This window comes from Tursiops truncatus, chromosome 19 (genome assembly GCF_011762595.2).
Source record: "Tursiops truncatus isolate mTurTru1 chromosome 19, mTurTru1.mat.Y, whole genome shotgun sequence".
NCBI lineage: Eukaryota > Metazoa > Chordata > Mammalia > Artiodactyla > Delphinidae > Tursiops > Tursiops truncatus.
The window spans coordinates 46,789,878-46,815,976 of NC_047052.1; the positions used below are offsets into that span (position 1 = coordinate 46,789,878).

The following is a 26,099-nucleotide window of genomic DNA, read 5'->3' on the forward strand; positions in this document are numbered from 1 at the left end:
GTGTGCACGTGATGGGGCGGCTGGTGGGGCAGCACATCCTTGGATAGGGAACTCCTCCGGCCCCCACCTCACCCCCAGCCCTCTATGGCTCCCAGACCTGGGCCAGGAGGAGTGACCACATTTCTACCGCTGGGCTGGGCTGGGCAGGCCCCGGGGCCCACCCATCCAGACCTGGTGCCACTGACCCACCTGCAAAGGAAGCTCAGCACTCACACCATCCTCCCCCAGGGCAGTCACTGAGCAAAGGAGGTCAAGGCCCCGGACCTGAGAAGGGCCGGGGAGAGAGACGGGGAACTGAAACCAGGGAGGAAGAGGGGAAACTGAGAAGCCAGAGAAAGAGGAAGCGGGAGAGAGTTCATCAGCAAGACCCCAGCAGATGGGAAGAAACACAGCAGAGGGAAACCCACCCCGGCTCAGGGTGCTGTCATTTCTCTCCTGGACAACTGGTCTCCCTGCAGTCACCCTCACACCCGTTCAGTCTACTCTCAACCATCAACCAGAGGGACCCTCTGAGCACTTCAGTCAAATCACATCCCTCTTCTGTTCCAAACCCTGTCATGGTGCCTTCCTCTCTCAGAGTACAAGTTATCACAGGTTCCCACAGGCCTGATGTGGTCTGGAAGGCAGGACCAGTGCAGAAGTTGTGGGCATAAGCCCTCAACTCTAGCTGCCTGGGTTTGAATCCCAGCTGTGCCGTTTGCTAACTATGTGACCATAACAAATAAGTTAACCTCTCTGTGCCTCAGCATTCCCATCTGTGGAGTGGGGAGCAAATGATCTCCAAAGCAGGAGTTGGCAGACATTTTCTGTCAAGGGTCAGATAGTAAATATTTTTGACTTTGCACAGTTTCTACTCAACTCTGCCCTAGTAGCACTAAAACAGCCACAGACAGTACAGTACCAAGTGAGCATGGCTGTGCTCCAATAAAACTTTATTGACAGGGCTTCCCTGGTGGCGCGGTGGTTGAGAGTCTGCCTGCCAATGCAGGGGACACGGGTTCGTGCCCCGGTCCGGGAGGATCCCGCATGCCACGGAGCAGCTGGGCCCGTGAGCCATGGCCGCTGGGCCTGCGTGTCCGGAGCCTGTGCTCCACAACGGGAGAGGCCACAACGGTGAGAAGCCCGCTTACCGCAAAGGAAAAAAAAAAAAACTTTATTTACAGAAACAGGCAGCAAGTCAGAATTTGCCTGCAGGCAAAAAATAGTTTGCCAACCCATGCTCTCTTGGGCTGTGGGGAGAATGCCGTGAGCTAGTAGAGTGGAGTGGAGAATTGTTGTTATTATCCTCTGGCCTGTGAGTGTTACTTTCTGACTCAGATCTTAACACCCTTCTCCTTGCCCCTCCCTTCCAAACGCACTGGCCCCTTTCCTGCCTGTGTAGCTCACCCCAAGTTCATCTTCACTTCCAGGCCTTTGCTTTTGTCTTCCTACCAAGAAAACCCTCCCCCAGGCTGCCTTCTTGGCTTCCTTCAAGTCCCAAATGCCACCTCGTCCAAGAAGCCCTCCCTCCTCCCCAAAGCCATCTCTTACCCATCCTGCTTTCCTGTTTTCGCACAACTTTACTATGTCTGTCTCCTCCCCAGAAAGTAGGTTCCTGGTAGGCAGGAACTATTCCCTTAACCTCTCTGGGCTTCCATTTCCTTACATTAAAAGTGGGTGTTATCAGAGTCTATCTCAGAGCTTTGTTATGGTGGTTAAATGAGTTAACATAAGGGTCCAAGGTGCTCAATAAATAAATCTAACCCTTGTTCACCAGGAGTAAGAAACATAACAAGTGCTAAGAAGTGTTTGTGTGAGGAGGGGCAAATGAATGATGGGCAGAGACAGGAGGAGGCAGATGTAAGTGTAAATGTAAGGAGATGCAGGGGGCATTGGGGGGGAGGTCGGGGAACGTCGGAAGAGAAACCCTAGTTAGGCGCCCAACGACACAGAGACCCAGTCCTCTCTCCACCTTTAATGGACCCCAGGTGGGCTTGGGCGCTGTGTCCTTAAATACAACTCTGATGAGGCGGGTGGGGGGCGGGGCCGGGCCTGCCGGGGTGGGCGGGACCTGTCGGGAGGGGCGGGGCCTCAGCTGCACTTGCAGGAGCGCACGATCATGTTGGACAGCTGCTCCACCTTGGGCTTGCGGCCCACGTAGTACACGATGGGCAGCGGCTCCAGCGCCTGCGGCACGCAGCACGGCGCCGCCGACGCGCCCGGGTTGTGCTGGTTGTACAGGGCCAGGACCTGCGGGGCGGGTGGGCGGGGTCAGGGTCGGGGGTCATGGGGAGGGTACCCCCACCCCGCCAGCCTCTCCCCATCTCCCTCTGTCTTATCTCATTCCGTTTCTTTCTGTTTCTCTGCCTCTCCCCAGTTTCCACTCTTGGCTTGTGTCTCATTGTCTTTCTCCTTCCATCTTCCTAATTCTCTATCCTCCTGCCTTTTTCTCTCTCATTGTGTCCCTCCGTTTCTCTCTTTCTCCTTCCATCTCCCCACCTCTTCCCAAGCCCAAGTTATGCATCTCCATGGGTCTCCCCATATCTCTGTCTCCCTCTGCCTCGTGTCTCTAACTGCTCAGACCCTGCCTCTAGTTTCTCTCCCACCCCTTTGCCACCTCCCCACCAATCTCCCTGTCTCCTCTCTTTCTGACTACTATCTCGCCAATTCATCTGATATTACCTCTTTTTCTCCCTCTCCTCCCTCGGTTCCTGCTACCCTCATCCCACCCCCAGCCAGGGCTCCAGACGCACCTTGCTGTACTGCGTGTCCAGGCTCCAGATGTAGGGGCAGGGCCCCAGGCAGAAATTGGCGTGGTAGCCCTTGGGTTCGTGAATCCACTTCCAGCCCAGGTCCTTGCGGAAGTCAATGTAGAGCTGCCGAACGCAGCAGTTCTTTTCCGTGGAGCTGCAGGCCGGAGGGAGGGAGGAACCCGAGTCAGGAGAGCGGAGGGGTGCCCCTCCTCCCCCGGCTGTGCATGTGTTTCACCCTGGTTGCCCGCCAGCATGGTCTCCATCTTGGTCTCCCTTGCAACCCCTGTGATGATAACAGCAATAACAGTAATAGTAATGATCATCACTAACACTGATAAAGCACTTCCTCTAGTCCAGCACTGCGCTAAGGGCATCCTCATAAACATTATCTCAGGCAATGCTCAAGCCTGTAAGAAGCCAAATGAACGTCCAGAGGGGGCTACACCGACCACAGCACATCCACACACTGGAACATAAAAAACACAACGCAGCGCCACATGTACTGATACGTTCTACGTGTGCAACAAATGTTCACTGAGCTACGACCGTGTGCTGGGCTGCGGTCTACTGGGGACGCAGTACAAACAAAACAGACAGAAATCCCTGCCTTATGGGGCCACATATTAGAGACTGTCCAGTCGCTCCTCTGCTCTGAACAAGCCCTCGCCATGGACCACAAGGCGCTACCAGATCTGGCTGATCTCAACTCCCTCCCCACTCCCACTCTCACTCTCCTTCGGCCACATTACCATCCTCGCTGTTCCTGAGTCCCAGCTCAGGACATTTGCACTTGCTGTTCCCTCTGCCTGGCTTGCTATTCCCACAGATACCCACTCTGGCTCTGTTTCTTCACTCCATTTGTATGTATGCTCAAACATCCCTCACTCAGGGACCCTTAACTCCTAGAACACTGCCTGGCATGCAGTAGGTGCTCAATAAGTATCAGTCAAACAAATGAATGTCGTCTCCTCAGAGTCCTTCCTGGACCATCCTACCCAAAATACCAATCCAAATGTTTGTTAATTCCATACAGTGTAATAACAGCATTCAGTTATGTGAGAAAACATGAAAATGACTGCAGCTGAAATGGGGCAAATCTTAATACTTGTTGATACTGGATGAGAGTTCATGGGGGTTCCTTGTACCATCTTGGTTACTTATGAATACATTTAAAGTTTCCCCTAATAAAAGAAATTTCAATCAGAAGAGGAAAAATAAATCATCACAATGACTTCTTTCTTTCCCCTTCCTCAGACTGGTTTTCCTTCTTGCCACCTGCTCTTTTATTAGATACTGATTTGTTTATCTGTTCGTTTTCTGTCTTCCTCTGAGGACAGGACTTTTTGTCTATTTTGTCCCTAAATGTGTCCCTGCAACAGTGCCTGGCATACAGCAGGTGCTTAGCAAGTACTGGCTGTATAAAATAATTGATCAATATGTTAGGTCTTTTAAAAAGCACATTGGAGGGACTTCCGTGGTGGTCCAGTGGTTAAGAATCCTCCTCCCAATGCAGGGGACGTGGGTCCGATTCCTGGTCGGGGAAATAAGATCCCACATCCTGCGGGGCAACTAAGCCTGCACGCCGCAACTACTGAGGCCACACACTCTAGAGCCTACTGAGGCGCCACAACTAGAGAGAAGGCAGCCCACGCGCCACAACGAAGAGCCCGCTCACCGCAACAAAGAGCCTGTGTGCCGCAACTAAAATCCAATGCAGCCAAAAAAAATAAATACTTTTTAAAAAACAAAACAAAATAAAAAATAAAAGCACATTGGAGAGTGGTGGTATGTAAGACTCTACTGCCCTGGACTCGTGATCTCTGTCCCAGGCTCGGATGCAAAAGTCAGTCCTCCCCAGTCTGCGGCCCTGGCTCCTTCATGTCTGGAAGGAAATGGGGCATTTTCTGTGCTGGCCCCTGGGGCCATGGTTGAGATGGGCTGGGAACTTAACTAAAAAGCTTGACTCATGGGCAGCGGAGAACACTTTAAATTCCATGTTCATAACATATGAAAGAAACACTATGCAAAGTTACAGGTACAGTATGATCCAAATTCTGTTTTGAATAGAAGGACTGGAGGGCAATATATTAAAGTGTTGACAGTGACATTTCATATGTGGCAATGTGATGGGGGATATCGTTCTGTATTTTCCAAATTCTCGATAGTGGCTATGTGTTACTTTTAGAATCAGAAAATAAAATTTAAAGAAAGAAAATGCAGTACCCCCCCCCCAAAAAGACTATACCATTTGGACAAAATAAAAAACATATACATGGCTATGTTTAAGTGTCTCATACAGAGACTCTCTGGGAGGAGACAGAAATACAATAAAAGCCTCCTCATAGAGGGGCTGGGGGCCAGAGCTGGAGGGTCTCTGAGTATCCTTTCTGGGTTTGATCCAAGTGCATGCATTTTCCTACTCAAGAATCAATAGAGAAAAAAAAAAAAAAATCAATAGCGGGAACTCCCTGGCGGTCCACTGGTTAAGACTCCATGATTCCACTGCAGGGGGCACGGGTTCGATCCCTGGTCAGGGAACTAAGATTCCGCATGTGTGCGGTGCGGCCAAAAAAAAATATCAATAGAGAATTCCCTACAAGGCAGGTCTTATTATTATTCCCATTTGAAGGATGAAGAAATTGAGCCTCGGAGAAAGGGGGATGTTGTCTGTTCACTTGTAGCCTACATGTGGTGGAGTTTGGGGCCAGGTTCACAGCTAACTCTGTGCTGCCCTGGAGTCTGTGCCCTCATCTGCCCAGTGCAACCATGTCAGCTTAAGCAGAGGGGGAAGAGGCAATGTGACAGGATCTCCCAGGGCAAGACAAGGCCTCTCCCAAGAGCCACAGGACGTTGAGAAGGAAGTTAGGAAACTTAGATTCCCGTGAGTTCAGCCTGGCGCCTCCCCAGTCTGGCTGGGCCGCAGTTCCCTCATCTGTACAAAGATGCAAGGGATGTTGGATCAAATAAGATGTTGTTAAGGGCCCAGGAGGCGTCAGGAAATCCATGGATGGGCTGAGGGAGGGGTCTGAGCCCCCCAAACCACAGGCACCTACGTGTGTATGTATAGGCATATTCTGGGGAAAAAAGGTTCCTGGCTTTCGACTTCTCAAGGGGTTCCCGGACTCACAAAAGGGGAAGAACCACTGTCCAGAATAATCTTTCATTTCTGGTCCAACTGTGCCAGGGTGCTGAGGTCCTAAGACTTGAAGTGTGTGATTCTATTATCCAACTCAACTGTTCTCCCTGTAGGGTCCCTGGAGCAGCAGCACCGCCTGGGAACTTGTGGGAAATGCAAATTCTCAGGCCCCACCCCAGACCCACTGAATCAGAAACTGGGGGTGGGGATAGATGGGAGACAGCAGGCCACATTTAACAAGCCTTCCAGGTGACCCTGAGGTGCATGCCTGGGGCCTGCTGCTTTCCAGGTCCTGTGATACACGCAGTCCAGGCGTTTGCAACTCTGCCCTCCAGTCTACCAGGACCCAACAGGGCCTGACGAGTAAAAGAAACCCACTTGGGGGACTTGCCTGGCAGTCCAGTGGTTAAGACTCTGCACTTCCACTGCAGGGGGCAACAGTTTGATCCCCAGTCAGGGAACAACTCAGATCCCACATGCTGCATGGCTCGGGCCAAAAAAGAAAAAAAAAGACCCAAATATGGTCTATACGTGGCAATTATTTGATACATATTTAATATTCTTTTTTAAAGTCTACAGAACCATCTCTCTGTTTCCCCACTTTGTATTGTATTTGTTGAAGAAACTGGGTCAGGTTTCCCACGATCTAGATGTTGCTGACTGCACGACCACGGTGTTGTCTAACATGTTTCTCTGTTCTCATATTTCTGGAAAATTGGATCTACCGCACTGATCAGCTTCAGGTTTGATTTTCTGGGAAGATTTCCTAAGTGACGCTGTGTCCCTCATGTGGCTGGCACTCTCTCACTGTAATAGTATAAGCTGCTGGCACTCACGACCTCAATCCATTCATTCATCCACAGGATTGTTGGGCAGAGGGTAGGATCTGGGGGTGAAGGAGTTTGGGAGCAGAGCTGACTTTCTGGCAGGAGAACTGCATGTAACAAAGCCCAAAGGCACCATCAAAATATTAAGCAGGGGAGGGCCAAGGTCACATTATCATTCTAAACTCGCAACACTCTAACTCTGAACTTCAACATTCTAGGACTACAACTTTTCAGTTTTCTTGGACTGCAATATACCAGCCTCTCAAGATTCTAACACACCAACAGCTTTCCAGCTTTCTAGGATTCCCACATTCCAGCTCTCCAAGATCTTGGCATTCTTGAATTCCAATATTTCAAAACTGCATTCCAGGGCTTCCCTGGTGGCGCAGTGGTTGGGAGTCCGCCTGCCAATGCAGAGGACACGGGTTCGTGCCCCAGTCCGGGAAGATCCCACATGCCGCGGAGCGGCTGGGCCCGTGAGCCATGGCCGCTGAGCCTGCACGAACGGAGCCTGTGCTCCGCAACGGGAGAGGCCACAACAGTGAGAGGCCCGCGTACGGGAAAAGAAAAAAAAAAAAAAAAAACTGCATTCCAACATTCCACAATTCTGAGCCCATCACTCAAGAGGTCCAAGCTGCCACGTTCTAAGATCACAGCCTTCCAAGATTCTCACAAGATTCCAGCCCTGAGTCCCAACATTCTAGGTGACCAAGACTCTGGCTTTCTCCAACTCCAACATTTGTGGATGCTAATAATGTAACACAGGACTCCACTATTCTGGCCCCAACAGTCAAGGACTCCAATCTGCCAATACAGGAGACTCCAGTCTGTCAATGGTATAGGAATCCAACACGGGCAATCTTCCAGTTCTGAATTCCCAAGTTCTAGGATCCCAACATCCCTTGAGTCCAACATTCTCAGATTTCAATAATGAATACCGATTCTCACATCCTAGAATCCCCACATGCTCGAACCCCAACCTGCCAGCAGGACAGAAATCTAACGTGGCGACCTTCCAGTATTGAATTCTCACATTCTCAGTGTTCAACGTTCTAATAGTCTCTGATTGCAACCCACCAGCCAGAGAGCCACCTGCTCTCAGCATTCAAGGACTCCCAGTTCGCACATCCCAGCATCCTAGGCCTCGGACCTCATCCCCCGAACGCTCCAGGCTGAAGCAGATGCCAGCCCAAGCGTAGCACCAGCCAGGTGCCCAATCTGCGGTGCCTGCTCAGCAGACGGCAAGGAAGCCCCCAGCCCAGAAGGCGTCAGGGAAAGGCTGCAAGGTTCACCTGAAGCAGTAGTTGGTGTCCAGGGCTCGGCGGTGCCGGGAGCTGTGCAGGTGCTGGGCCCTCTCCAGCGGGGTGGCCATGAGGAGCAGGAAGGGCCGGTTCATGCCATGAATGGTGGCGAGGTCACCCCGGCGGCCGGAACTGAACCCTGCTTTGGTTTGGGAGTCAGGCGGTAGGGAGGGTGGGGGAGACATACACACACTCTCAGTTGGATGAATGGGAGATGGTCAAGGGGAAGAAACACACACACACACACACACACACACACACACACACACATCACTGGTGGGCATGGGGCCGGGCCGGGGAGGTGGGCCTCACCGTTAATGTCCACTTGGAGAGTGTTATCTTTGCTGTCACAGGAACAGTGGGCACTGAGGCGAAAGCCCTCTATTTCCTCTGTGGGAGTGGGGAGAGGGAAGCCAGTGTGAGGGGGCGGCTCACCCAGTCCCTGGGGGAGGAGAAAGGAAGTAGCAAACCCCCGGCGTGGGGGTGGGGGGACCTCCTTCCTGCCCCTTCCCCTGCCTGGCCTCTCACTGCACCCTCGTGCTCCAGTCCTTTGCCTTGCAGCCTCCTCCTCCTGCAGGTCTCAGCTCAAAGGCCACCTCCTCCTGGAAGCCCTCCAGGACACAGCCCCTCCCCCACTATGACAGCACTTTATTTTCTCCATAGCACTTACCCTGACATTTGTATCTGACTATTTATTCCCCTCTTTGTTCTCAGTGGCAAAGCAGGATACGTGGAGGCAGGGATCCTTGTTTTCTTGTTCCCCACTGGGCCTGGCCCACAGTCACAGTAAAAACAAACATCTCCTGAGTTCGCACTGGGTGCCAGACCCTGTTCTAAACACTTTTTGTGCGTTATTTCCTTTAATCCTCACCAAAGCTCCCCATTTTACAGATGAAGAAGCCAAGGCCCACGGAGAGGGGGTGACTTGCCCAAAGTGGGAAAAGGCAGGGCTGGGATGCAAGTGCCTGGGCTCTTGTCCCAGGGCCGGTGTGGAAGAAAGTTTTCTTGAATGAATGAGTGAATGCCTTTCTAAGCTCCCACTATGTGTTGGACCCTGTGCTGGGGGCTCTGGACTCAGCAATCAGCCCAGGACACTTGTCGCAGCGCTCACCTGCTCCCTAACCCCCATCTTTTCCTCTGGCCAAACCATCACTTATCTCATGAGTCTCAACACAATCATCCTCATCCAGGAAGCCCTCCTGGACCCCTCCAGATGGGTTTGGATGCCCACTCTCGGCTCCCCCATCCCGGCCCTGGTCATTGTGGCCATCACAATGGGAGTCAGGCGGGCTCCCTGCTAGGGCTTTGGCAAGATTTCCTAGGTGTCTAGAAGTGACTGTGGGCCCCATGAGGGCAGGCCTAGAAGTTGTCATGGTTACCACTGTGTCCCCCACACCACCCGCACAGGGCCAGGCACATAGCAGGAATCTACTGGCATCTACTGAGTGAAGGAATGAACGAGACGGAGACTAGGAAGGGAGATGTGGGTACTGTGGACTCAGATGAGACAGGACAGACAGTCCTCTTCTGGACAGATCAGGTGTGTCAGGCTCTCCCTGGACTCAAGGGCTCTGCACAGCCTATCCCTCTGCCTTGAACACTCTTGCCCCTCCGTCTTTCCCAGGCTGGCTCCACTCATCCCTCAGACAACCGCTCTAATGTCCCCTCTTCCAGGAAGCCCTCCCTGATTTCCCAGGCTGGGTCAGGCACCTCCTCTGGGCTCCCCCTCCCAACCCTGCCCACTCTGGGATATTACTACCTGGTTTTCAGGTCTTTCCCCCAAATCTCTTAACCCAAGCAATGGATGATAAGCTTCACGAGGGCAAGTATGGTGCTGTTTTGGTTACTGTTTTGTCCCCAGCATCACCCAGCACAGGGCAGGTGCTCAGGAAATGGATTTACCATTAATCACTCAGGTTTGAGTGCCTGGAAGGAGGCCCAGGTCTGGGCTCTTTGGCACCAACATGGGGTGGGCGGTGCTAGGCAGGGGAGCCCCAGGACAAACAATGGGGTCAACCCCATTACAAAATAGGGGTTGGGAGGGACTTCCCTGGTGGTCCAATGGTTAACAGTCCGCGCTTCCACTGCAGGTTCGACCCCTGGTAGGGGAGCTAAGATCCCACATGCCACGCAGTGCGGCCAGAAAACACAAAAAAAATAGGGGTGGGGCAGACAAGCGGTCCTCACCTCCGTGGGTCAGCCACTGCCGCACAACTCCAGTGACGTCAAAGGACAGCCACTCCGGCGAGTCGCTGGGGGCCAGCAGCCGGTTGCTGAGGTAGCGCCAGGAATCATTGCTGTATTTCTGGGGGATAATGAATTGGGGGGAGAGACAGTGGGTAGATGCTGCCACACACCCCTCATGTACACTGCACCCCTGAGTCCATCTGCTCCCCGAAAAGGGCTTCCACACAGTCCTGCAGACTGTCCCCTCCCAGACACCCAAACTGAGGGGCCCACAGGAGCCACCCACCCCACAGCAGCCCAGAGGGGAGAGAGAACCCCAGGCTGGGGGGTCAAGGCACCTGGGCAGCTCATCCTCTATGCCTGACCCCGGCGTGGCCATGGAAAATTCCTCTCCCCTTTTGTCCTTGGTTTCCTCACTGATGAAATGTCAGGCGGCCCCTTTCAGCTTGGACAGCCCACGATGCCACGATTCTCCTACTGACATCGTAGGGGTCACTGACTATAGACAGTTCTGCAAATTTGGCCCCCCAAATTCTGAGAGTCTATCACGTTCCTTCTTTTTTGAAAAAAAAGTATTTATTTTTTATTTATTTATTTTTGGCTGCTTTGGGTCTTCGTTCCTACGCGCGGGCTTTCTCTAGTTGCGGCGAGCGGGGGCTACTCTTTGTTGCGGTGCACGGGCTTCTCATTGCGGTGGCCTCTCCTGTTGCGGAGCACAGGCTCTAGGCGCACGGGCTTCAGTAGTTGTGGCACATGGGCTCAGTAGTTGTGGCTCGCGGGCTCCAGAGTACAGGCTCAGTAGTTGTGGCACATGGGCTTAGTTGCTCCGCAGCATGTGGGATCTTCCCGGACCAGGGCTCGAACCCGTGTCCCCTGCGTTGGCAGGCAGATTCTTAACTACTGTGCCACCAGAGAAGCCCCGAGTTATCACTTTCTAGAAGTTATGTTAGAAGTCATTCCATAACGCCAGTGCTCAGTGGCACCCCAAGAATTACACATTCAATGAGCCTGAGACATTCCAGAGGACTCATGTTCTACAGACCCATGAGTCTGACATGCCACAAACCTAGACGTTGCAGACGCCTGACATCCACGTGGAATGATCCCCTGGGAGCTGGCAGGATAAAAGCGAATTCTCTAGACTCCAAGAAGTTAACATCAGACAAAGTTCCCTTGTTTTGGTTTTTTTTTTTTTTTTTGCTGTACGCGGGCCTCTCACTGTTGTGGCCTGTCCCGCTGCGGAGCACAGGCTCCGGATGCGCAGGCCCAGCGGCCATGGCTCACGGGCCCAGCCGCTCCACGGCACGCGGGATCCCCCCGGACCGGGGCACGAACCCGTGTCCCCCGCATCGGCAGGCAGACTCTCAACCACTGCGCCACCAGGGAAGCCCAAAGTTCCCTTGTTGTAAGAGTCTAACACCTACTACTGAATCTAACATTCCACATGACAGGGATTCTGGGTCACACAACCTTCAAGAGAATCCAGAACTTCTTGAGGCTCCCATCTTCCTGGAGACTCTTCTAGAAAAGAGCTAACCAAGAGACCTTTCCGTGATGATGGAAAAGTTCTTTATCTGTGGTGTCCAAAATAGCGGCTGCTAACCCCATGTGACTACAGGCCACTTGAACTATGGCCAGTGAGACGGACGAACTGAATTTTTTCTTTTATTTAATTTTGATCAACTTAAATGGCCATAGGTGGCTAGTGGCTACTGTGTGGGGACAGAGCACTTTGAAAGTCTGCAACCCTTACAGAGATTCAAACTTTCAAAAGTCCTGAGTTCTTAGAGTCCAACTCCTAAGATTCCGGCCTTCTAAACGTTTAACCTTCTAGGGCTCTAGGAGTCTGAAAGCTTCAGAGCCCTGTGATCCCACAGTCCGTGCCTTCAGGATCGGTCACTATGGACCCTGAAGCCACCAGCCTTCCAGCCGCCCCAGCCCAGGCCACCTCTGGGGCCCTCGCCCCCACCTGGTACAGCTCCACGTGCTGCTCCACTTTTAACTTGAGCCTCAGCAGGCGCAGCTCTGCCCGAGAGAGCAACACAGGTTCGGGCACCGCTTCCCGGAGCTCCGACGTGTTGAAGAGCATATACATGCTGTGTGGACTACGCTTGATTTTCCCATAGATTTCTAGGCAGAAGGAGCCGAGAGGGGGGATGTCAGGTTTTGACGGGGGCAGGGGAGCTGGCGCACCCCAAGTCAAAGAGCCCTGGGTTGGAGTCTAACCCTAACACATTTTGGCTGTGTGACCTTAGGTGACTGGCTTCCCCTCTCTGGGTTTGTTTCCACCTCTTTAGACGGGATCTTATCCACCCTTCCCTCCCATCAACTGGGAAGTGCCCCTCAGGACAAAGCTGGCACAGGGCTGGGCACTGCTCTAACTGCTTAGGCCTCCCCAGCACGTGGAGCCTCAAACGCAAGTTATGTCGCAGCCCAGGGATCACAGGCATTTGAATCGGACTGTGCCTCGACTGCCTTCTTTCCTGGGCAAGTCACAAGCCCTCTCGGAGCCTCAGTTTCCTATTCTTTGGGGAAAGATCAACCTGACATCAAGTTCTCTGCCTCCCAACCCAGGCTCTCCTAACTGAAGCGCGGGAACTTTGGGCAAGTGAATTCCTCTCTGTGTGCCAGGTTCTCACCTGTAAGACAAGGACTGATTACAGGTTGCTAGTGTGAAATAAGCGAGATGATGCAGATAAAGTATGTCGTACAGAGTCTGCATACAATGCTTACTCTAATGTGTGTGTTCAACAACCCCATGAGGAAGATACTATTAGTATACCCGTTTTATAGATGGGAAAACTGAGGCAAAGAGATGAAACAATTGGCCCCAAGATCACGCAGCCAGGAAGATGCAGAGTGGGGATTCAAACTCAGCCAGTCTGATTCCAGAGACTGTGCTCTTAACCCCTAGGTTATGCTGCCTTCCTGCTAATGTGACATTACTCTTGTTGTTGTTGTTATTATTATTATTGTTTCCTTCCCCAGCTGGTTAGAAAAGGCAAAGTTCATTCTAGGTAAGAATGGCTTCAGGGGCGGGGGAAGGGGAACAGAGAAAATTAGGAAGTTTTCTAGTCTAGGAAAAGTTGGGGGTTGGGAAAGAGCGGGGCAAGCCATGAACTCCTGGATCAACTGGGACAGCTGCTTTAGGCCTCTGCAGTGGGGGCATGGAAATGGTGGAGACATCCGATGAGAAAGGACAGAGGAAGCCCCTTCTGTGGGCCTCCTTCCCCTACTCCTCCCCTCTCTAGCCGGGCCAGCCCCTGCCCCGCACAAAAAAAGCCCTATCTTGGCCCAGGAGTTACTCAGCAGACCCCAAAGGAAGGGTAGAGCCCAGGCCTGGGAGACAGATAGGGAAGAAGAGAGATAGAAGGGGCAGGAACGGTCAGAGGGAGAGATGGAGAGTAGGGTATGGAGGAGAAAAAGCGAGAGAGAGGGAAGAGATGGAGAGACAGAAACTGGGAGACCCAGACTGGGACAGAGAGAGTAACGGTGATGCGGGAGAGATGGAAAGGCAGAGATGGGAGACAGACACACGGGGAAGAGAGACATAGGGTTTGGGAGCGAGATGGAGGCAGAAGAGGAATGAAGAGAGATTGAAGGTATCAGTGTTGGAAAAATCTCTACAACCAAGGTGAAGCTACGACGGAAAAGGTGAGACGGAGATGTGGGAGGGTAGGGGTGTCATTCGGCTGAAGCGGCAACTGGGTACACAAATGGGCCAGAGACCCACAAGTCTAATGCCCAAGAGGGAAAGTGAAAGCAGGGGGGTCGCCCCCAAGCCTCCGGGCCACGCGGAACGCCTGGGTCTCCGCGGGCGCCGATGGGGCGGGCCCAGCGGTAGTGCCGCCCTGAGCTGGGGGTGAAGGGGGCGGGAGGCGCCGCTGCCACCGCGAGGGCGGGGACCGGACCTGCCTCGTCTCGCCCCAGGCTCCGCGCGCGATCCCCGCCCCCCGAGGCACGGGAAGGAAAGGAAGGGAGGGAGGGCTAGGCGGCCGGACGCTGGGGTTTCCCCAGCCTCCTAGAGAGGAACTAGGAGTTTGGGGTCCAGGCTCTCAGCATTCAGCTCTGCTGGGGTTCTCCTGTCCCCTTCCGGAAGCGCAGGCTCCGCCCCCCGCGCGTGGCACACACGTGGGGCTTCCTCACCCCTACCAGCTCGGTTTTCTCACCCGGGTCTTGTAGAGTCGCACCCACCCACCTCTCCCTCTACGGCTCGACTCCTCACTCAGCCCTCTCCCTTCCATCCCGCGGCGTGGCGGAGGCTCGCTGCTCCCAGCATGGCACCGTCCATCTCTCCTCTGCCCGCTCCCAGGTCCACCTTTCCCACGCTTGTCTCTCCGCTCTGTATACCCCTTCCCACGACCCAGTATTCTAAGTTTCCTGGGGGCTCGCTTCCTCCGCTGGGCTTCCTCCTCTAACGTCCGTCTGCGAAATAGAGCACCTCCCGGCGCATCCCCGGCATCCCCCTGGGGTCTCCGCTTCTCTCCCGCCAGTTTCCCCCACCCTACGACCTCGCGCCCCCTTTTGACCTCGCATTGATCACCCCCTCCCCGCCTCTCTCTCTAAGCCCTTCCCCAATCCCGCGTGTTCTTCGCGCCGTGTGCAAATGCGTCCACTCTCCACTTTCTGGAACCTCTGGGGTTCGCTTCACCTAGTTTTTCTGTCCTTCTTGAATCTTCCTGCCTCATGACCCGTGAGCTCTGGGTCAGCTTTCCCCACTACCTCTCCTCTCCCCAATGCCAGGGTCCTCGCTTCTCCCAAAGCGAGCTCCCTCTCTGCGGGCCCCACCCACGACCCCCGCACTCTAGTGCACCCTGCAAGGGGAAGTCTTTTTCTACACCCCCACCCCGTAACTACTTCGCTTCTCTCCCTCTAAGGGACTCCCCCCGCCCACGATCTCGCATGTTCCTGTAGCCCTCCAAAAGCGGTCCACTCCGCTCACTATCTCCTCTTCAAGACCAGATACCTGGGGGGTAGGGAGCTCAGCCCTATCCTCTTTGAGACTCCCCCTCCCAAGTTCCCGGCGCCCCCGGGGGTCCTCTTCCCCCAGCCAGTTTCCTCTACGGGTAATTTCCTCCCCGTGACCCCTGCACTCCGGCGCCCCCTGGGGGCTCCCCTCCAGGGTTCCCCTGCCTCTCCGAGCTCACCGTTGCTGTTTTCCACCATTAGCACGCGGGTGACCTCCTTGGCGTAGTAGTCCGCCTCTGGCTCAGGCTCAGGTTCGGCACTTTCCCCGGCCACCCGGTCACGGGTACTGTTGTAAAGAGCCAGTACGGCCTCGGGCAGCGGACCGGGCGGCACCTCCCCCTGGCTCGGGGGGCTGGCGAGCCGAAGCTTGGACAGAATCTGGCCGCGGATGGCCTCGATGCGCTTTCGCTTCACCAGCTCCATGTCGATGGTCTTGCAGGTGGACAGTCCAGCGGCCGGCCGGCCAGGCGGCAGCACTAGTAGCCACAGCAGCGGCAGCAGCAGCGGCAGCAGCCGCAGCCCCGAGGGCGGCATGGGGGAGGCGGCGCCCCCGGCACAGCCGAGAGCGCAAGCCGGGCTGGGGTGGGAAGAGGGAGGCCCCGCCCCTACAGGGGCTTGGGGGGGGGGTCTCCCGAGGAAAGGTAGGAGGGTCTGGGGAGGGAGGGAGTTGAGGCCCTCAGGGAGGACGGAGCGGAGCTGGAGGGGCGGCTCTGATGGTTGTGTTCTCGGTATCCCACGGCAAAAACCGAGATGAGCGAGATCTGGTACCAAAGGTGGGTGGTCTTGAATAGGAAAGCTGAGGCAGGTCTGAGATTGATCCCGTCTCCTGGATCCCGGAGGAGAAGGGTCCTTGGATGCGCGGGGGCTCAAGAGAGAGGCTAGGAGTTGGGGGCCGTGCGGGAGGGTGCGACCGATGTCTGGGGTCGAGTCCTCGCGGGAGTCGGGTATGAGGCTCCTGAGGGCTGGTCCGGAATGGGGGCGCCCGGGGAACGCCGTGTGGGGGGAAGGAAGGGAGCAAGCGTCCGAGGCAGTGCAGGGCGGAGGTGCGGTCTGGGGTCCCCCAGTCCTGCCTCGCGGAGCAGCGCTGCGCGAAGGTCCCCGCGCCTTTGGCTCCCAGCGGCAGCGGAAAAGTCTCAAAACTTTTTTCCTCTTCTCCCAACCAGCTCGTCCCTCCTCCCGCTCCTCCTCCCCCTCCTCCCCGCAGTGGCGGCGGCGGCGGCGGCGGGGGCGGCGGCGGCTCGTCTCAGACTCTGGGGCCTTGGGCTGCTCCTCGGCGGCTCCTTCCTCCGTTCCCGGCTGAGGCCGGCCCCGCGGGCGGCTTCGAGCCGGGGGGTGCCCCGGAGGGGGCGTCCCCCCTGCCCCCGGCCGGGGGCCTCGCTGTCTGGCGGATCCGCGGCGGGAGGAAGGGAGTGGGACGGCCTGGGGCGCGAAGGGCGGCGGCGGCGGCGACCGGCTGGGGCGGCGGGGGGTTTTTGAAGCCGCCCCGGCCCCACCCAGGAAGCGCGCGGGGCGGGGGCGGCCCTCAGGGGGAGGGCATGGGGGGGGCCGGTCCACAGTCCTCATCTCGCGTGGGCGGGCTCCGAGGGGGGTCCCTTAAGCCCTGGGGGGAGGGGGCGGGCACCCGGCTCCGCCCCACCAACAGGGTGCTGCCTCCTGGCGGCTGAGCGCTACCAAAGCGGGCGGCTGTGCTGCGTGTGGCTTTGAGGACTGTGCGAGGGTCACCGAGGGAATAAAGACCTGGCGGGGAGGGCTCAGTCAGAGGATGGGGACGCAGGGTACAGGGAATCCGAGGACGACCACCCCGAGTGGAGAGTGGGAAGCTGGGGCAGTGGGGGAGAGGCTCAGTCAGAAGACAGGGAGCCAGTGGGGAGAGGGGCACAGAGGAGGGGGACCCCCAAGGAGTGGGGGCCATAAGAGCATCACCCAGAGTGGGGAGGGGGTCAGAGGTTGAGGCAGAGGACAGGGGAAGGGGGCCTGAGGAAGGAGGGTGACAGTGAGAGGATGGGGCACTGGACATCCAACAGATGAAGGTCAGAAAAGCACTCACATCTGAAAGAACTGCTCTCCTTTACTGAGCCCTTCCATGTGCCAACAGCTTCTCTGCACCCAACCCCTGTGAGCCCACACATTTACTGCCCCCATTTTACAGATGGGGAAACTGGACCTGGGAGGGGCAGCCACTGGGCTTGAGATGCTAGTCAGGATAGGAGCCACACCAGTCTTGGCTGGGGTCAGGTCAGACAGTCTCCAGAGCCCATGCTTCTGACCCCTGTGCCATCCTGCCCCTCACCGGGTGTCCAGAGATATGGCTGGGGGCCAGCGGTCCACACAGGGTCCTTCAGCATTCGACGCCATAACGATCGAAGTGGCGCAGCAGCAGGCCCAGCTCAAGGTGCACGGTGCCACCGGCAGCAGTGTGCAGGCGATAGCGGTCAGCCCCACTGTAGATGGCATCTCCGTGCAGCAGCTGAGGCCCGCCACCCACGAAGGCCCTTGCCAGCTGCTCCCGCCAGCTTCCTAGGGGCCGCCACGTGGGGCAGTCCAGCTGGTGGGTGCCTGGACTGCTGGGCACATGGCAAAAGCCGTAGCCTGCAAGCTGGCAGCGGCCGAAGCTGTCCTGGGACCACACCTGGAGATGGAGTCGGGGCCAACCTGCAGCATAGGAGGGAGGGAGGCAAAGTGGGATGGGTACAGCCCAGCAGGAGCTCCTGGAGATCCCAGGCCCGTCCTTCCCCGCCAGGTTTCTGCCCCAGCCTCCTCTCTGGACTCCTACCCCCACAGAGCAGCCAAAGGGATCCTTCTGAATCCGTATTCCTCCCCTGCTCAAAACCCTTCTATGATTCCCCAGTGCACTCAGTATAAAGTCCGACCTGAACATTCAAGGCCCTTTAGGTCTGGCATCTGTTGACTTCCCTCTCCGTGGCCTCTTCCTCTGTGTCCCCGTCTCAAGGGAGCCCAGTCCCCAGGTGAGTATGTTGGGCCTTGTCCTCGATGCCTCCCTCCTTCTCTCCCCGTGGCCACACCCTGTCCTCTTTTCTGGCCTCAGGGCCTTCTTTCCTGCTCCCTCCAATCCGACTTTCACCTGGCAGCTGGAAGCATCTTTCTCTCCCTTCCATAGGTTTCCCAGTGTCCTCACTCAGAATATAATTCAGCTCCTCAGCCTGTAGGCAAAGCCCTTGGAGACCCAGCTCCATTTCACCCTCCTTTCTGAGCCCCTCCGTGCTAGGCCTTGTTCTAGAAGCTGGAGACACAGCAGTGAATAGAGCAGACAAAAATTCCTGCCCTTGTGCAGCTGACGTCTTGAACAACGAACACAGTAAATACACAAATTATAGGGTACGTCAGATGGTGATAACTGCTCTGAAGAAAAACAAGCTGGGTACGGTGAGGGTAGGCATGCAGTTTTTGTTTTTGTTTTTTTAATATTTATTTATTTGGTTGCACTGGGTCTTAGTTGCAGCAGGCAGGCTCCTTAGTTGTGGCATGCGAACTCTTAGTTGTGGCAAGCATGTGGGATCTAGTTCCCTGACCAGGGATCAAACCCGGGCCCCCTGCAGTGGGAGCGTGGAGTCTTAACCACTGGGCCACCAGGGAAGTCCTGGCATGTGGCTTTAGAAAGGGGGTGATCAAGCAAAACTTTCCTGAGAAGGTGACATCTGGGTGAATGCTTAAAGGAGGAGAGGCAGTGGGGGCTATGTGGATATCTAGGGAAGAGTGCTCCCAGCAGAGGGAATAGCTAGTGCAAAAGCCCTGAGGTGGGAGCTGCCTGGTGGGGCCGATGTGGCTGGAGCAGAGTGAGATGGGGGAGAGGGGGAGGAGGTGACAGAATCAGATTGAGCAGGGCCTTGTGATCCATGGTAAGGTTTTGCCTTTTACCCTGAGTGAGATGGGGACCACAGAGGGTTCTGAGCAGAGGAGGAATGTTACCTAACTTAGGTGTTCACAGGGGGACAGACTTATGGGGCTGAGGTGGGAATACCAGTAAAGAGGCTACTGTAATAGCCCAGTGAGAGGTGAGGGTGGACAGATCGGGGTGCTGGGAAGAGGGTAGGGGGAGTGGTGGGATTCAGGATTCATTTCAACGGTGGGGCTAATGGGATTTCCTGATGGACAAAATTGGGGCGGGTAGGAGAAAAGAGGAGGCAAGGATGATGCCCACATTCAGAGACTCGGGGTCCTTAAGAGCTGAAAGGACTGTTGCCTGCCTCACTTTCCAATCCATCACCCACAAGGCAGCCAGAGGGATCTCTTAAAAGCAAAACCTGACTTGTCAATCGCCTGCTCTGGCTCCCCAGTGCCTTCAGGATATGGCCTCCACTCTGCGGCCTGGCATTCAAGGCCTTGCAATGGCCTGTCCCCTGTCCCCTGCCACCTCACCCCCCGCAGTCCTCCTGCTCTCCGTCGGTCCTCCAAACGCCCCTGGCTCACTTTCCCCCTTGAGGCTTCCACACATGGTTTTCTACCCAGAACCCTCTTTCATCTTTCTGTTTTAATAGCTCCTACTGTCCTTTCACAGCAAAGCTCAAACATCCCCCTCCTCCAGGAAGCCCTCCCTGAACCCCCCAGCAGGGTCAGGCACCTCTGCTGGCCTCCCATAGCCCTTCAAGATCCCCCATCCCAGTCCTGCCCACTCTGGGTTACCACTGTCTGAGGGCAGCTCTGTCTCTCCCAAGGGATGATGAACTGTGTGGGGACAGGGCTGGGGAGCTGTCTTAATCACTGATATCTCCCTGGCTTCACCTGACACAGGGCAGGCACTCAGTAACTATTATTTATATGGTAGAAATATATGGCATATTTACCTAGGCTATTTCCTGGAATCCACCCCTCTTTTTTTTTTTTTTTTTTTTTTTTTTTGCGGTACGCGGGTCTCTCACTGTTGTGGCCTCTCCCGTTACCGAGCACAGGCTCCGGACGCGCAGGCTCAGCGGCCATGGCTCACGGGCCCAGCTGCTCCGCGGCATGTGGGATCTTCCCGGACCAGGGCACGAACCCACTTCCCCTGCATCGGCAGGCGGACTCTCAACCACTGTGCCACCAGGGAAGCCCCACCCCTCTTTAATGACCCAAATGTTCTGCCAGAAGAGGTTTTCTGACACCCCTCCTCCCCCACGTATTCATCTCCCCTCTGAGCAGCTGAGGAGCCCTACCTGCAGAATAGCTACCAGCCCTCACCTCTCTCTCTCATAACCCCTCCCAGCTTCCTGCTGATTGAAGACTCTCTTGCTTTGTCTCTGTGAAAGCCACCTCCCTCTCCCCCTGGCTCTCCCCTTGACCTTGCCCCGTCCACCCCTGCCTCTGCCCCACTCCTAATGCACTCTACAGCTGGCCTGGGGAGGCCTCAGCTCACCCTCTCCAGGGCCAAGCGTGGTCAGGAAAGGGACCCAAAGGGCATGGGGGCAGGAACAGCACTTGATGTTTCCAGTCCCCGCAGCACTGAGTGCCTCTAACCCACTCCCCTTAGTCTAGCCTGGGGCCCAGGCCGGGAACTCACCTTGTAGGCCTTTGGTGGCAAAGTGCAGGTCGATGGGATGGGACCAGTAGGCCATGTCCCCTATCTGGGGGGTGTCCACCTGTGTTTGGCCCTCCCGCACGCCTGACAGGAGCTTCCATGCTGCCCCTGCAGTGAGAGCCAGGACACGGATGAGGCAGGGCGGGGTGGGAGGCAGCCATCAGGAAGGGGATCCCACTGTGGCTATAGGACCCCATTTCTCCCTGGCATTGGGGAGCGGAGGGTTGCAAAGCATGGACCCTGGAGCCAAATGTCTGGGTACAAATCCTGGCACTATTTCTTCCTGCCCATGCAACCTTGGGCCAGTTACCTTTCTCTGCCTCCGTCTTCCCATCTGTAAGGTGCGTGTAATAATAATGCATTCCTCCCAGGCTTGTGAGAAGATTAAATGAGTTAATACACACGAGGCACTGAGAACAGTGTCTGGGGCATAGTGAGTGCAGGATGAGTGCCGGGGATCATTTTACTACTATTCTCACCCCACGCTTAGAGGCCAAGTCCAAGGACTAAGATGGAGCTGAGGCGGTCCTTCACAAGCAGAAGCACAGAGCAAATCGTGAACGGTGCGTCGTAACAGCAATCCTACTGAGGGTGAAAATAATAGCAAAAATGCACCGACTGCTTACTAAATGCCAGACGCTGCGCTAAGCGCTTTAGTAATGAATTCATTTAATCCACCCTCTGGGACTCTTAATCCCCACCCCACCCCCAGTTTTCAGACTCTCCTCCACAGGAGGAGAGTCTACAAGGCCTTACATGGCCTGGCCTGTGCCCCCCCCAACCCCTTCCTGAACTCATCTCCCATCACTTTCCCCATTCCTCACCACCCTCTAGCCTCAATGGTCCTATTTCTTTCCCCTCCTCAGGGCCTTTGCACTGGCTGTTCCCTCTGCCCAGAAAACTCTGCTCCTGGATGTCCCTATGCCTGGCTTTTTTTCATCCTTCAGGGATCAGCTCAAGTGCCACTTTCACAGAGGGGTTCTCCCTCACCCTCCTATCCCAAAACTAACCAGTCTCTCTCACATCATCTCTCATCTCATTTCTTCCTAGTACCTAGTACACTACCTGTAATCATTGCACTCATGTCTTTACCTGCTTATTTCTTTTCTGTCTCCCCTGCTGTGAGCCCCAAGAGAGCAGGGGTGTTGTAAACTACTGGATCCCTAGAACCTCAAACCCAGATCTTGGTACACAGAAGGTGTTCAATAAATGTTTGTTTTGGACAAATAAATGATCCTAGGAGGTGGGGGCTAATACAATCCCCATTTTACAGGTAAAGAAATCTTTACCTTTCATTCCACAAACCTTTACTGAACACCTACTCTGTGCCAAGCACTGTTCTCCATGCTGGGGCTACAGCAGGACCGCAGCAGACCAAGGTCCCATGGTGGAGCTGATTCAAATGGAGCTCTGCTTTCGTTTTTAGGTTTTCTTTATTATTTTTTTTTTTGGCCGTGCCACGCCACATGTGGGATCTTAGTTCCCCGACCAGGGCTTGAACCTGTCCCCTGCAGGGAAAGCTCAGAGTCTTAACCACTGGACCGCCTGGGAAATCCCTCAAATGGAGCTCTGACTGACGGCAGAGACCAAGCCCTTTATCTGACCGCGCCTTGGCTCTCTATTGGATTAACTGCCCCCTACCCCCCTTCTCCCTGACCAAGAGCCCCCTGAAATAATAAAAATCATGTTGGTTACTGCTCCCTTGCAGGCCAGGTGAGGAGAGCACCAAGCCTTCAGTCAGGATCCTCACATACAAGACTTCCTGACACCCCTACGAAGGACAAAGAGTCACACTTTACAGATAAGAAAACTGAGGCTGCGAGAGGGACTAGCACTTGCCAGGTCACAGAGCAAGTGAGTGGAAGAGGGTACTGGAAACCAAGTCTGATTCCAGGCCTTGCTTCTTATTTGCTCAGCTGGAGGATCCCAATTTCCCAGGGAATCTCAACCACCAACCTACCCACCAGTGAAATCGCAAAGAACCCCAGGCCTGAAAAGATGATGATGGCAATGGCCACACTCATTTCTTGGGCATTTATCTGTGCTAGGCAACATACCTAGGGCTTTAGGAACAAGAGCCCATCCAATTTTTACACAAGCCAGGCAAACACTTACTGAGGACTTACAAGTCTAGGCCCTCTTCTAAGTGCTACTGATATTCATTTAGTCCTCACAGCAACCCCGTGAGGTAGTGTTATTATTCCCATTTCATAGACAGGGAAATCGAGGCAAAGACAAGTGGCCAGGGTCACACAATTAATAAGCAAGAGCTGGTTTTGAAACCCAGGCAGTCTGTGCTCTTAACCTCAGCACTCTGCTGCCTCGGCTGCCATTAGCTTCATTTTCAGACAAGGAAACTGAGGCTCGGAGAGGTCAAGTCCAAAGGCTCACAATAGGCAAGGGAGTTCGTATTTGAGCCCAGACCTCGTGGCCACCTGGTGGCCTGTGGCCCTAGCCATCACACCACCCACCACACTACACTGCCTCTGATGGAGAGGCGTGAAAATTGAGACCTCCAAGGTCCTCCTGGGCCTGTGTGGATGGACTTGGATAACTGTCAGAACAGCGTTCCTACATTCTCACAGAGAAATATGAATACAGGAGGGTGGCCTCGCCTCTTCATTTCAAGATGGAAACTTCCATTTTACATTAAGAGCTCAACAAATGGAGATGGTTAAGCAAAGAGTTAAGATGGGGGAGGCACCAGAGCAGCCCTAAGACAGTGAATGAAGTCCAAGCAGTGTCGTTACCGCTGTCAAGTGTTTTGAGGACAGGGAGTGTGTGCTGGGGTAGCTGGGTGGGTCCAGCCTATAGTCTCATATCCTTAGGGAATGTGTGTTGAGAGAGTGGGAGTCTGAGTCCCCAGAGATGCGATGGGAAGGGATAATAAGAAGGGAGCCTGAGACTCACATGAACAAAGCGTGGTCAGGGTTAGGAGTCCTGAGAGCCCATGGAAGCTGAGGATCAGGGACTGAGGTCAGGGGATCAAGGAAAGTAGGTGGAGGCGTCTAGGCTGCGGGGTCTTGGTGGGGAAATGAACCATGCTCGGGAATACCTGTGTGGATGCCCCACTTGCAGAAGAGGCTACTTTCCGAGAAACCGGTGGCCCCCATGATCTGCCCAATCACGTGCACCTCAGCCATGGCCCTGGGGAAAATATAATCACAGCCTTATGAGAAAAGTGTACAATTATCTCCACCTAATAGATGGGAAAACTGAGGCCCACCAAGTAAGGAGCAGTACTTGGGATTCCAAGCTAGTTTCGTCAAACCACTGAGGCTGCGGTCTTAACCATGATACTAACTGCCTCTCCAGGAGAGCCGCAGAAAAATGAGGGGCGAGAAACGGACGCTCCAAGGAGCTGGCATCTAACTCTGCCTGCCTCTAAAGTAACCTTTTCATCCCGCTCATTGCAGCAGAAAGTCCCGCCCCAGGGGAACATGGCTCCGCCCACAACACAAAAGCACCGCCTCCTCGGGTCAGATTTCCGCCCCCCACCGCCATGAGGCGCATGCGTTCTAAGTGCAGGGCACCTTAGCTCCACCTCTGAGCCCGCGCATGCGTTATTCCTACCTCAGAGCGTCTAACGGTTAGGAGAGGCGAGAGCGGGGATTGGAGTTCATGGACCTGACCTGTCCCTCTCTCCGCAGGCGCTGACTTCCCAGGCCTAGCTCGCGCCTCTCGCAGGACCTTCCCGGCAGCAAGATTGCTGAGACGCCAGTCCCTCCGAAGCCGCGCCCGCCTCCCGGCTCCCTAGTTGTTGCTGGGGCAACGGCAGCCTCCTCCCCTGGCCTTGTCCCCGCCCTGCGGGTCGCTAATTGGCCCTAGCAATCTGTGGGGGCGGGGCTAACCTGTGATGGACACTTTCTCTCCCCCCTCTCCATTTTGGGAAAGGCGTCTCTCCAACCGCGAACCACGGTTCAGCCATTTGCGGCGTGGCCTTATGTGGCCATCTTGAGCGTGGCTGAGGAAGTTTGTGCACCAACTGTTTGTCCCAGATACTCTCATAACAGAATAAGCAAATCCATCGATGTCCCGTGCCCCCTAAAACTCTCTCTCAATCGGAGCCACAAGTCAGAGACTTGAGCCAGAGCCAGGAGGGAAATCTCCCTCACGTCATTGTGTGCATCCCCCTGCCTCATAACTGGAAAAAAAAAACCTCAGAGAAGTTGGGGACGGGGTTCCTTTTTAGAATTCCTCCAAGCTCCTCAAGAAATGATAAATTCAACTTCCTTCACTGTTAGTGCTGATTCTGAGCAAGCAGGGGGTGGGTTGGGGGAAGGGGTATGAGAAATGAGGAACTGAGGCCTCTTTATCTGCAAAAAATCCTGTTTTTGAAGACTGGACTCTGTCAGTAACTTGTGACCTTGCACAGCTCTAGGTCTCAGTTATCGCATCCATGTAATGGACACAAGGGGAATGACTGAGTCAGAGGCACTCACACATTGTGATTTCCTGAGTTGGTGCCTTCCCCACCGTAGTTTGTGCCTTATTCCTCCAGCCCAGACCGGGAGTCCAAAAGGAACTTATTCCTCTACTTTTTGCAAAACGGGGACTGCAAAAGTTAGAGTCACCAGCTGAAAGTTAGAGGGAGAGGGCAACGTTTCAATAGGATAGTATTTATATAGATAAAATAATTCAATAGGTATACAATTCAATAATATTTCACTAATAGGTATATTTGAAAGCTACCATTTATCAAGTGATTTCTCCGTGCCAGCAGCCGTAAACTGATTGTTTTGCATCCATGATCTCCTTTAATCCTCACAGATATCCCACAGGGTGGGTAATTATCAGCCTTACTTCAGATGAAGAAATTAGGGCAAAATCGTTTGCCCTAAACCAAATTGATGGGCTTCCCTGGTGGCGCAGTGGTTAAGAATCCCCCTGCAGGGGACACGGGTTCAAGCCCTGGTCCAGGAATATCCCACATGCCGCGGAGCAACTAAGCTCCTGCACCACAACTACTGAGCCTGCGCTCTAGAGCCCGCGAGCCACACAGCTACTGAAGCCCGCACGTGCCTAGAGCCTGAGCTCGGCAGCAAGAGAAGCCACCGGCGATGAGAAGCCGGCGCGCCGCAACGAAGAGTAGCCCCCGCTCGCCGCAATTAGAGAAAGCCCACGCGCAGCAACGAAGACCCAACGCAACCAAAATTAAAATAAATAAAAAATAAATAAATTTATTTTTAAAAAACCCAAATTGATTATAGCTCTGTCTCACTCCGTCCCCACACCTTATGTTCTTAACTTCCTGCTGTCCTGCCTCTCTTGGATACACATCTCCCAGTATCAAAGGAATATGGAGGTTATGGGTGTCATCCTCAACTCCATCACTTACCACGTCCAACCAGTCATCAAAGTCCCGTACATGGGACTTCCCTGGCGGTCTAGTGGGTAAGACTCCGCGCTTCCACTTCAGCGGGCATGGAGTTCGAT

General features: G+C 54.7%; 2 protein-coding genes and 1 long non-coding RNA gene across 5 annotated transcripts; 1 reads left to right on the top strand and 2 right to left on the bottom strand.

Annotated features, from left to right (window-relative positions):
- Positions 1-1,939: 1,939 nt before the first annotated feature.
- Positions 1,940-16,611, bottom strand: TGFB1 (transforming growth factor beta 1). Of its 2 annotated transcripts, none has more exons than XM_033844489.2 (7): positions 15,331-16,611; positions 12,153-12,313; positions 10,184-10,301; positions 8,309-8,386; positions 7,988-8,138; positions 2,733-2,886; positions 1,940-2,229 (listed from the first exon to the last, which is right to left on the bottom strand). In XM_033844489.2, exons 1-7 carry the CDS (start codon positions 15,683-15,685, stop codon positions 2,071-2,073), a joined length of 1,176 nt encoding a protein of 391 aa, XP_033700380.1. In that variant the 5' UTR covers positions 15,686-16,611; the 3' UTR covers positions 1,940-2,070. The 2 variants fall into 2 exon arrangements, with proteins under 2 accessions (XP_033700380.1, XP_033700381.1); XM_033844490.2 differs by having other exon boundaries at positions 7,988-8,135; positions 15,331-16,610.
- Positions 9,380-24,428, top strand: LOC141277151 (uncharacterized). The gene is made up of 3 exons (XR_012327998.1): positions 9,380-9,536; positions 22,372-22,517; positions 24,314-24,428. It is a non-coding gene; the product is annotated as an uncharacterized lncRNA (long non-coding RNA).
- Positions 17,202-24,429, bottom strand: B9D2 (B9 domain containing 2). Of its 2 annotated transcripts, none has more exons than XM_033844492.2 (4): positions 24,296-24,429; positions 23,719-23,810; positions 20,646-20,771; positions 17,202-17,803 (listed from the first exon to the last, which is right to left on the bottom strand). In XM_033844492.2, the coding sequence occupies exons 2-4, from the start codon at positions 23,804-23,806 to the stop codon at positions 17,490-17,492; spliced, it is 528 nt and encodes a 175-aa protein (XP_033700383.1). In that variant the 5' UTR covers positions 23,807-23,810; positions 24,296-24,429; the 3' UTR covers positions 17,202-17,489. The 2 variants fall into 2 exon arrangements, with proteins under 2 accessions (XP_033700383.1, XP_033700382.1); XM_033844491.2 differs by having other exon boundaries at positions 24,237-24,389.
- Between the last annotated feature and the right edge of the window lie 1,670 nt (positions 24,430-26,099).